Source organism: Bufo bufo, chromosome 3 (genome assembly GCF_905171765.1).
Source record: "Bufo bufo chromosome 3, aBufBuf1.1, whole genome shotgun sequence".
NCBI lineage: Eukaryota > Metazoa > Chordata > Amphibia > Anura > Bufonidae > Bufo > Bufo bufo.
This window is the reverse complement of record NC_053391.1, coordinates 548883426-548896105: the sequence shown is the minus strand read 5'-3', so window position 1 is coordinate 548896105 and position 12680 is coordinate 548883426. Positions and strand designations below refer to the sequence as shown.

Here is a 12680-nt window from a genome sequence, read left to right as displayed (position 1 = left end):
ACAAAAAATGGCCAACTTGTCGCATAACTATTTTAGAACTGTGATTTGCCTGTAATTTTTATAGCCAAGTCATGTGTCACGCGCCATTTACGTTAAAGTCAAAGTTGTGTGTGACCTGCAACACTAAATTCATCTGGTCTGGATTTTTTGCGACTTTCACGTCGCAGTATGTTGCTTGTCACATTGCGACAGCATTGACAATCATTAGGTGCAACGTTGTGCAACACATCGCCGTATAGCTCCAGCCTAAACCAAGTGAGAATAGCTCCATGCCTTGTGGACGTACCCTTACGTTTCTACTATGGAGGCCCTCGAAATGCCGCACTGGGGAGATAGGATATGACTGTAGCGCTTCATATACAAACTGCCTGAGTGGAATACCTAATGGCTCCTCAGTGTAAATGCCACCAATCAATAGGACAGACTAACTGAAATGTACTAGATTTCTACTCTGAAAAGAGTAATTTCCTCAGCATTACGGATCACGGCCTCAGACTTACAGCCATCAGCTGCAACTCTTGTAGAAAAAAATGCATATAACATAAGATGTTGGTGAATGTTTCACCTGGCTTATGGGGAGTGGATGGGAGGCGGTGGCAGCGAGCGGTCTAACTGCTGGACTTTATTCAACACAGCCTCTGTTCTGACTGCTGAACACAGGGGACTGGCCCCAAGGCCTGAATAGACTGTTATACTGCTGATACAGAGCACATTGTACTGTTTGAGACAGCACTGTACATACATTATACACATTCCTTCTTCTGTATGTAAGATACGCAAGGTCACCCGAAAAGCAGAGAACAGAATCATGGCCATTTGAGTCTTGTGCATCTTCTGCAATATAACATGTGTCATCCATTTTAGGAGAAATTTCACCTTCTATATGAATTCACATTCTCATTTAAGTGCAGATTATGTGGTGCATTCTCCAGGGTACAGTTTTATATGCGATTTTACGGGGATAGGCCATCCATATGTGACCTGTAAGTCCAATCCCCAGTGATCAGTGGAGGGGAATGCACCGATGACCACTTTCAAGTTGCAGTACCAGCCACAGCCACATGGAGAGCAGTGGTGTGATGTACTACAGTTAAGGGACTGGCTGAGGCTGCTTTTGCAGATTGCGGGGGTTACTAGAGGTTGGTCTCTACGTGATCCCAAATTGAGTGGCTAACATGAGAATAGGCCATCAATCCTATATCTTGGCAAATGCATTGAATGCAGGGAAGGTGGGATAAAATGTGGCAAATAAGTGATGTCAATGAAACATTGGTATGACTAAGGGTACGTCCACACAGAACATAAATTGAATGGATATACTGTGGATTCTCCATCCAGATTTGCACACGGAAAATCCACAGTGCTTTACAGTACCAAACCCCATCCATATGCTGCATAAACTCTGCAGCATGTCCATTTACGTTGCAGATTTCACTCTTTGCACATCATAGGATGGTACGTGCAACAAAATCTGCAGATTGGATCTAACCTTAAATTATTTTTTGCAAAAATATAAAACCCTAGTAGAATCTGGAGTAGCCGATAAGCCGTCGGCACCTGCACAAGGTTTGAAAGGTGGCAAAATATCATCATCATGCCCACTCGCATCTTATGAGGACTGAAAAGCGCTGGACTGGATGCTGAATAGAGCTTTGGGTTCTCATGCATTCATCTGAATGGCCACTGTATAATGCTACATTTCCCCTGCACAGGCTGCTGCAGGAGAAAGGTTGGGCAAGACATGCTTGGGTGTACCAGGAGCCTAATTTTGATGAAAGAACACCCTTTTAGGATTCATTCAGATGAGTGATGCAAAATTCATGTTCTGCCCACTGAATGAAGATAGAAGATCCTTCTATCTTCATTCAGCAGGACCTGAGCTGACGTCACCACGTGGTGAGCGCGATGACGTCAGCGCAGGTCCTTTTGCAGGTCCTGCAAGAAGAAGAAAGAAGACTGTAACGGCTGCTCGATCAAGTGGATGAGGGGAGTTATTTTTTTAATTATTTTTTTAACCCTCAAGTCATTTTACTTAGCGTTCTGTATTCAAGAATGCTATTATTATTCATTACACCCATGTGTCCTTTGCTCCATTCTACTCTTTAGGACTGCAGGACATAGTCAAATACAAGCGTTCCACCTATTTATATTACCAGAAAATATATGACTAGACAATCTCTGCAATCATGTTAAAGACAATTTTATTTCAAGCTTGTAGCCACATAACTTCTGCATCACCTTACTTGGTTCATAATGATCAAGAGACAAGAAAAAGTTTATACAATGTACGGTATGTTCACAGCAGTCAAGAAAATGTCATTTAGTATGCAATTCTAATAATAAAAACATCAAATATAAGCTGAAAGGTAACCAAAGTAATCCATATGTTCAGTCAGCTGCATCTTCACAGCCAAAAATAATAAATGCTTCACAAAAAGATCATTCAACACAAAAATCTGCTAAAAATGTACTGTGTTCAGACAAAACAGAACTTTTACTTAGGACTCATTCACACGACTGTATGAATGGTCAAAACCTACAACCACCTCATGTGTTATCCAAGTTGTCCCCCGAACAAAACGCAACATAGATCCTAACCAAAAGAAAGATCAATGGAACTAGGACTATAAAATGTATAAATAATCTTTATTAGTCAAAATATATAATTTAAATACAATAATAAGGAGAAAGAGGCACGATGGAAAGTGATGCAGAAAAGATATACATGGGGTACATAGATCAGATACAGCACTTATGTCACAGATGTAATAATGGGAAACAAACCCCAAACTCTTATATCTAGCTACATAGTAAAGCCAAAAAGATACCATAGAGTCCTAATAGTTGTACTCCACCAGTGGGGGCGAAAAAATACACGCCCCAAAAAAAAGGTTTGTTGGCCAAGCTGGATAATTCAGGCTCTCCACCAGGGCAACAACAAATAGAAGCCCAGGGTAGTAGATTAGACTAAAACTATAAGGCTGAGTACTTATAAGAATTTAATGATACCAAGGGCTAGGTGCAAAAATATTGCAGAAAGTTATAAATGCTCCACTTGGCTACTGGCTAAGTATATAGTGCTGAATACATCCAAAATCCAGTTAGCCCTAAAGCTTAGTACATATAAAGGCTTTACAATACCTGAAGCGGAGTACATGAATATTGCACAGAGCTGCAGATACTATACTAGACTTCTAGCTAGATATATATTAGCTGAATACATGAAAAGTACACGGAGTCCTAGGTGCTATGTTTCACCGGAGCAGTAGTACTGGTGCCGTGCTGAGTGTAAATAATGACATATAGTAATCAAATCAATAGTTGCACACAGCACACATGTACATACAAAAAGATAACAAACTGCTCGGGAACAGCCCATATCAGGGATGGCCAACCTGAGGCTTTCTAGCTGTTGCAAAACTACAACTCCCAGCATGCCCAGACTGCCTACAGATATCAGCCTACAGCAGGGCATGGTGGGAGTTGTAGTTTTACAACAGGTGGAGAGCCTCAGGTTGGCCATCCCTGGTCTATATGCAGCTATAGAAACCTACCCACAGACATGATGTGCAATATGATGAAGTATCATTCCACGCACAAACATCTCGAAACGTGTTTCGCCCCTCAGGCTTCGTCAGGATCACTTTCTATTGTGCCTCTTTCTCCTTATTATTGTATTTAAATTATATATATTGACTAATAAAGATTATTATACATTTTATAGTCCTAGTCCCATTGATCTTTCGTTTGGTTAAGACTGTATGAATGGGTCTGCATCCGTTCCGCAAAATTGCGAAACGGGTGCGGAACAATTTATTTCAACAGGGCTGTAAAAGATGCGGAGATGCTGTCCGCATCCGTAGTTCAGTTCCATGGCCCCGCAAAAAAGATAGAGCATGTTCTATTCTTGTCCGCAATTGTGGAAAAGAATAGTCATTTTCTATCATAGTGCCAGCCATATGTGGTCCGCAAGATGCGGAACGCACATGAGCCAGTATCACACTACGGTCGTGTTAAAGGGCTTTGTGACCCCCCCCAAATCTAATTTTTCATTTTTGGGCATATTAAAATCCTTATTGTACGACTATTCAATATATAGGGCTCTTACCTTGTTCTGTGGCTTCGTTTCATAAAAAAAAAAAAAAAAAAATTAAAAATATGCAAATTATTTTACTACCAGCAAGTAGGGCGTCTACTTGCTGGTAGCCATTGCATCCTCCTTTTAAAAAAAACACCCCCTCCTCCAGTTGATTGACAGGGCCAGCGAGCGCTCTCCTCCTCCGGCTGGCCCTGTCAGCATTTCAAATCCCGCGCCTGCACCTTACGTTTCTTCATTCGAATCAGGCGCTCAGACAAGGACGCTCGCTTCCTCAGCACTCCCTCAGTGAGTCTGCGCCGATGACGTCTTCTCTTTCGGGTTTAGAGGTGACGTCATCGGCGCAGGCGCACTGAGGGAGTGCTGAGGAAGCGAGCGTCCTTCTCTCAGAGCGCCTGCGCCGAATGAAGACACGTAAGGCGCAGGCGCGGGATTTGAAATGCTGACAGGGCCAGCCGGAGGAGGAGAGCGCTCGCTGGCCCTGTCAATCAACTGGAGGAGGGGGTGTTTTTTTAAAAGGAGGATGCGGTGGTTACCAGCAAGTAGACGCCCTACTTGCTGGTAGTGAAGTCATTTGCATATTTTAAAAGCTTGATTTTTAATGAAACAAAGCCACAGAACAAGGTAAGAGCCCAATATAGTCGTACAATAAGCCAGATCAATGTGGGTCCAATCACTGGTCCCAAGCTCCTGTGTGAATGGAGCTGTGCTTGAGCATGCACACAACCGCTCCATTGACTTTCTATCAGATTGATGATAGCTGTGTAAAACACTCAGCTATGGCTACTTTCACACCTCCGGTTTGGATTCCGGTAGAGAAACGGTTACCAAAATTCTCTGTATCCAATGCTGCTGGATGCGGACAGAATGTCTGCCAGCCCCACTAAGTATAATAGGGTCCGGCGAAGATCCGTACACATTCAGGCAGACTAGTGGAGAACCGGCCGGACACAAAACGCTTGCATGCTACGGTTTGTGTCTGGCTGATTCTTCGCTTATGTGCCGCCACAGCCATGCCAGAGTTTCCCACCGGAGGTATTAAAGTAGCCCATCTCTGTCAGAACCATAGAAAGTGACTGGAGTGGCAATGTGCATGCTTGCCAACTGCTCCTCCAATGGAATCCTCATTTTTTCGAGATCCCCAGCAGTTGGACCTCACCCAATCTAGCAGTTATCCTTTATCCAGTGGATAGGGGAATTTTATAATTACAAGAATAACCCTTTAATATGCTGCAAAGCTGGTAAAAGTATGATTGGAGAATCAGGGAAGGTGCATACATTCCCGCTGATTTCAATGGCTACACGACAGACACAACACATTTCAGAACATTCTTAATTTGAGGACCTATTAAAGTGGTCTCTTCCTGAGGAATCCAGGACAAAGTAATACACAAGGATTTTCTATCAGTAGTAACTTAGATGCTGCAGAAAAACATCAACAGGAAATAAAAAAAAACATCAGTCACGGGAATCATGTCCTCTCTCCAAGTTGGGGCCATTTTGTATTCCCCTTCATGTATGTATTAAACATGAGACAATGGGAGTTATTTTCACAAATAATTACTGCTAAGGGCCCTTTAACACTGGCCAAGAATCGGGCAAATTATTGGGACTGAAAGATCCTATGTTTATGGCTACAGTCACACGACAGTGATTAAAAAAAACAAAAACAAACGGCCGGTAAAAAACTGTAAATTTTTCAAGGATGTCTGTTCTGAAAAACAGCCCCATGAGTTCTATGTAGGTTGTGAAACCAGACAAAATAGGATATGTCCTATTTTTTGACAACCGGTATTCACAAGAGACATGTGAATACACCCATAGTCTGTAATTGTTCTGCAAACAGCTATGGCGGCCATTTTTCATGAGGCATCTAAAATAGCTGTTTTTCAGCATCAGATCGCCCTTGTAAATGGGATGTGCAGCCAACAATATGTAAGGTGAAAGAGATGAATAATAATCATTTGTCCCCCTTTCACTTTAATTCTGATTGTATGAAAGCCAGTTTTAAAGAGAGAGACTTACCACAAAATGCAATGCAATCTGCAGGCAGCATATAGAGCGGAAGGCGCTGAGCAGATTGTGTATTTCCTGTATACACATTTATACATGGAATGCTATCAATCACTGATAAGATGGCCCAGTGTACAACTGAAGTCAGGAATAGCAGAAATTGAAATGTATAAATTACAAGTTTTACAGAATCCTTTGCCACAAAAGTATATAACTCTCTGCTCAGCTTCTTCTGCTCTATAACATGCTGCCTGGAGATTGCATTGCATTTTGTGGTGACAGGTCCAATTGAATTGCATACTGCTGATCGCCTCCTCTAAGAGGACTGTGATACAAAGACAAATGAGATAAGGGATACACAGACACAATACAATGTATAGAATAAAACAAAACTTTTATTGCCGGAAGGGGGAATGTTCTCATCCCAAAGGGGATTTTAGAAAAATAGACTACGCACATCTGAAAAGAAGCAAATGCACAAAGGACTATAGACAGGAGCCTTCTGCAGACAAAGGCACTGTGCTCAGGAGTAAGGGGTTCCCCATCCGCTCTTCGCCTTTTGCATTGTGCGGCTGATCTTTAATAGAAAAGTAAAAACCAAGCCTGCGATGTGATCAGCTCCCCACTGCCTCTCGTCCATACAACACGCCCTTAGTCACTTTTATCTTCTCCTTGGTAATGTCTGTACTCTGGCTTCAGTTCCCAAGTGTTTTTGTGAGTTCCTTTTACATTGTAAATGCCAATGTCTCGCAATATTTCTTTCAGATATTGCTGGAAGAAAAACAAAAAGATATGTCAGCTGAAAGATGTCAGATTGGAATACAAATGACATGCCGTACGTTTCTCAATGTGTCCTGCCCAAGGGAACAGTTACAGAGGTGATGTGCAAAAGCCTCTCACTTCTACTGCATATTGTCACGGGTAATGGGGAGGGGAAAACACACAGAAGGAAATAGACCGGATTCTAGGCCTAAAAGCTAAGGGAGAGGGATGGTGACCTCCTAGGAATCCCTAGACCTCTCCCTGACTCCTGCCAATATGAGTAGACCCTGAAGGTGGAAACACTCATATACCGGAAACTAGGTCTTGGAGACCCTGGAAAAGCCCTAGGAGTGGTGACAGGGAAAGAGACTACTGGTTCCTTCCCAGATGAAGGAACCTGCGTCTCCCTGAGGCCTAGAAAACAACAGACACTAGCGAACAACAAAATGCACTTAGCTTAAAGGGGTTGGCCACTTTCTGGTTATTGTTGCCCAAAGTGTATATAAGATGAATATATGGCATTTACTAATATGGCCTTTGTTGAAATTCTGCATCATTTTCTATATTTCATAAGGTACACAAAGTCTTTTGTGCTGTCCACACAGAGGTCTTGTCCATAAAATGGCTGCTGATGGAGGGTCATGCGACCAGGCACATCACCTCCATGTGGGGTCTCCCCACCATCTGCACTTGTTCTGTTTGGAGTTCAGTGCAGGTGCAGTATGTTTGGATGGAGGACACATCACATGGAGGTGATTTGCCTGGTCACATGACCCTCCATCAGCAGCCATTTTATGGACAAGACCTCTGTGTGGACAGCACAAAAGACTTTGTGTACCTTATGAAATATAGAAAATGGTGCAGAATTTCAACAAAGGCCATATTAGTAAGTTCCATATATTCATCTTATATACACTTTGGTCAACAATAACCAGAAAGTGGCCAACCCCTTTAGGTAGAATGGAGGAGCAGGAGATCCAAAGGAACAACACACCAACTCCAGCAGGAAATATCAACCGCATGGTAAGCAGTGTGAGTCAGAACTAAATAGAGCCTCAGTAATGATCACAAGCTGCACCTGACAAGAGGTGTGGTCATTACCAAACAACACACTGCAAGATGAAAACAGAGAGACTGTCAGATACCCTCACGTGCCGCCAGTCTCTCCGATCTTCTCACCTCTGTCATGGGAGGGACCGTGACACATATGTGATCAGCACCTCCTGGTAGATTTGAAGATGTTTCCCCACAAAAAAGATATTGTACAGTTTACAAACAGCACCTGAGTCTGAATTCTTCTGTAATTGCATGTAGTTAAAAATTCAGTATAACCACCGATTTATTCAATAAAATGTATCTGTATAGCGCAACCTGCTGTTTTTTCCCCCCTCATTTCTTTGGCTCACTGAGAAGGCCGCATATGCTCAGTTTCATCCTTGAACTGTCTCCTGAGCTGTCATAGGGAGAGAGCTGCAGCAGAAAGGAAATGCCCCTTGAGCCGTCAACTTGATATAAATCTAGCAGAGCAATGAATGGAGAAATCTTTGGATCCATGTGAGGTGCATTTTCATTTTTCACATTAGGCTACTTTCACACTAGCGTTAATATTTTGCGGTATTGAGATCCATCATAGGGTCTCAATAACGGAATTTTTTTTTTTTCCGTTTTGTCCCCATTCATTGTCAATGGGGACAAAACGTAACTGAACAGAACGGAATGCTCCAAAATGCATTCTGTTCTGTTCTCATACCGGAGAGCAAACCACAGGATGCTGCTGTTTGCTTTCCGTCCTGGGATGCCGAGCAAGACGGATCCGTCATGACCCACAATGCAACTCAATGGGGACAGATCTGTTTTCTCCGACACAATAGAAAACGGATCCGTCCCCCATTGACTATCAATGAGGTTCATGACTGATCCGTCTTGGCTACGTTAAAGGGAGTCTTTCACGCAGATTCACCCTATTAACCTAATAACAGTGTTATGTCCACGGCATCCCCCCTATTAAAACGGTGCTTACTGTTTGTTCCTTGCTAGCATCGTTGTGGAGAAAAACACTTTTAATCTGCATGCAAATGAGTCTGTGAAGGTGCCAAGGGGCGGCATTACAACGGCCGGTGCCCAGGCCGCTGGGTCATTTTCATACGAAGCTACTCCCCCTCCGCCGTGTCTGCCCGCCCTTAGTCTCTGTTCTAACCTCCCTCCTCCCGTCCGTAATCCCGCGCATGCGCCGATGAACGCGATATCGGCCGGGCCAGGGCATCGCAGTTTAGCGTGCGCATGCGTGGGATTACGGACGGGAGGAGAAAGGTTAGAACAGAGACTAAGGGCGGGCAGACGCGGCAGAGGGGGAGTGCCTTCGTATAAAAATGACCCAGGGGACTGGGCACCGGTCGTTGTAACGCCGCCCCTGGGCACCTTCACAGACTCATTTGCATGCGGATTAAATATGTTTTTCTCCACAACGATGCTAGCAAGGAACAAACGGTAAGCACCGTTTTAATAGGGGGGATGCCGTGGACATAACACTGTTATTAGGTTAATAGGGTGAATCTGCGTGAAAGACTCCCTTCAAAGATAATACAACCGGATCCGTTCATAACGGATGCAGATGGTTGTATTATCAGTAATGGAAGAGTTTTTGCTGGACCCTGCCGGATTCAGCAAAACTGCTAGTGTGAAAGTATCCCTAATCATCACCCCTTTAACTACAAAAGTCAACCATTTCTCTACTAAACACAACTAAAGGCTACTTTCACACTGGCGTTTTGGCTTTCCGTTTGTGTGATAGTAACAGATAGTAAAGTGGTCACCTGGGTTCCCAGTGAGAACAGTGTTTTCTTTTAATAGATGGCTGCCAGCAGTCAGAGGTGTACCGCCCAGAGGCAGACCACAACTGCTAAGGGTACTTGGTTGGAGGGGACCTCTGGCACTGAAATTCTGCTCCTCACATGAAAACACTGCATTTTCCTGCAGCTGCCATTAGGGCAAAAAGTACAAAAAGATTATTACAGCTTCTATTGCAGACAATGGTAACCATATAAACTCCTATGCCCTGAGCTTCCCCTAATTGTGGCTGTTTTATAATATATTATGTGAAAGGAAGCAGTGATGTTGTGTTGTATGGTGGTGGGGGGGGGGTGGGGGGATTTATCAGTGTATTTATGCTGGTTGTCTGGTGTTCAGAATGAGCGCCATATTTATGAAACACCGGTTACTCTTTTTGTGGGTAAGTTAGAGGGCAACTTTTTACCCATTTGTTCTGGGAAACTGGCTGGGGCCCATATTAAGTTTTGCTCTGGGGCCCTATGAGATCGGTGAATGCCCCTACCAGTGGTAGAAGGACAAAAACAAAAAGGAATATTCATTTCCTCTCTGCGTAAGACATCAGAACAGCCCCTTACTATTTAACCCATCAAACCCCCCCAACCAGTAAGTCAAATATTGGGAATTTGGGACAAGTACGTATTATGGGTTAGGTTTGGATAGGAGGGAATGGATGCTTCATGTTAACATACATTCTACTATGGGATTCATTTCAATACCACAACACGTTATGTCCAGTATATGCGCCCATCTGGTAGTCTTCTTGGTAACGTACTCTAGTTCTGTTCCACGTACATGTGTGAAGGATATAGGGAGCCACTGACGTAAGCTTCATTTACTACCGACTTAGAACTAGAAATCTTTAGGATGGATTATTCATACACACTGCTGCTTTCCTCATCTGGAAAAAGATTAGTTTTTTCTTAGGCTACTTTCACACTAGCGTTTTTGCTGGTTCCGGCAGGGATCCGCTAATGATAATACAACCATCTGCATCCGTTCTGAATGGATACGGTTTTAATATCTTTAACATTGCCAAGACTGATCCAGTTTGAACTCCATTGAAAGTCAAAAGAGGACGGATCCATTTTCTATTGTGGCGGAGAAATCGGATCCGTCCCCATTGATTTGCATTGGGGTTCATGACGGATCAGTTTTTCCCAGGACGGAAAGCAAAACACATGTTGCGGTTTGCTCTCCGGTCTGGGAACCCAACTAAACGGAACGGAATGCGTTTTGGTGCATTCTATTCTGTTCAGTTCAGTCCCCATTGACAATGAATGGGGACAAAACTGAAGCGTTTTTTCCCGGTATTGAGCCCCTATGACGGATTTCAATAGCGGAAAACTTTGATGCTGGTGTGAAAGTAGCCTTACATCATGACATGCTGTCTGCCAAATTCTGCTCTAACAGAAGGAAATGACACAGCAGCCACCAGTGTTCTCCTTTGGCCTCATGCACAAGACCGTTGTGTGTTTTGCGGACAGCCTTTAATAAAACTGCCTAATCTTGTCCGCAAAGCGCGGACAAGAATAGGACAGGTTATATTTTTTTTTGCGGACCACAGAACGGAGCAACGGATGCAGACAGCACACGGAGTGCTCTCCGCATCTTTTGCGGCCTCATTGAAGTGAATGGGTCCACATCCGAGCCACCAAAACTGCGGCTCGGCTGCGGACCAGAACAATGGCCGTGTGCATGAGGCCTTTATGTAAATAATGTTTTTTTGTCCACCCCGTACTCAACCAGCAGATGGCAGTAAATACTAACACTTTACTCAGTCCAGAAATTCTCCAGTGCTGTCAGTTTAAAAAGGTTTCCAAAATCTTCTTTACAATTGAATAATACCTGTTGCAAGGCACCCATCTAAGCTTTTTGAGTACTATCTATGCTAGAAAGAATATAAATTCCGTCTTATATAACATAATGCAAACCATTTTCTTCTGATAGTCTATGTAGATGGTGAACAACCAGGGGCAAGCATTATATAACATATACATAAAAGGAGATCTTAAAAAGCATTATCCACACCTCCCTCCACAGCCAAACCTTTGTGAGTCAGACTATTAGCCAGATTGCACTGACACATCACAGAGGGCATTATTGACAGGTAGCGCTGGGACTGAATAGACAAAGCTTCATCTCCTGGTTTCTATGGACTGATGTATAGGTACAGAAACAGGGCAGACGATTTCTAATCATTAAAACGGTTTTCACGCTGGTACAGAAAATAAATGATGTTTAAAATCAGGACTAAAGAAAGTCATGTTCACATATAGATCTTTTTTAGGTCGGTCCTATGCCTTTGGCAGAGGAACTGCATTGTTCTCAACAAGGAAGGGGGTATTGGTGCAAGGGTCACAACAAGGTTCTGGATAAAGATACAAATACCAAGCCTTTCTGTCTAGATCAGGGAGCTGCAACCTCCGGCACTCCAGCTGCTGTGAAACTACAAATCCCAGCATGCACACTTGCTCGGCTCTTTTTGTAACTCCCAAGAAAGTTAAAGGAGGATTCTGGGAGTTGTAGTTTCAGAACAGCTGGAGTACAGGAGGTTGCTGATCCTTGGTCTAGATGGTCAGAAACTAGCGACATGAAGGTGGAGCGCAGTTTGATCTTTGCTATGGGGGACTCTCTTTTTCCTCTTCTTTGGTTTCATACTATATCCCCAACATCCGATCTGCATCCTAGGTGTGCATGGGTCGGAGAATGGGAAGTTGGACTGTGAACAGGGACTGATGTGAGAGAATACATTTGGAGTACTGTGCGGTGGACTATAGGCACCATATGAATAAAGTGTAATAAAGGAATGACTTGTGGATGATGAGTAATAATCTTCTAGAGAATGTGGCTAGATGACTTTTTGAGAAACAAATATGAAAACTATAGCACAATTTATCATATGTAAACACATATCAGAGTGTAAAGAAATTATGCGGAATTCTTGTCAATCCTCCGAAGATACCTGTTGCTATGGTAACAG

The 12680-nt window shown here is 43.3% G+C and overlaps 1 protein-coding gene across 1 annotated transcript in view; it reads right to left on the bottom strand.

The window, feature by feature from the left end:
• Positions 1-6487: 6487 nt before the first annotated feature.
• The window catches only part of GTF2F2 (general transcription factor IIF subunit 2), a 233466-nt gene continuing 227273 nt past the window's right edge, over positions 6488-12680 (bottom strand). Inside the window, exon 9 of the mRNA XM_040425433.1 lies at positions 6488-6880. Coding sequence (XP_040281367.1) covers positions 6761-6880 — 120 coding nt within the window. The 3' untranslated portion in view covers positions 6488-6760. The remainder of the gene's footprint in view (positions 6881-12680) is intronic.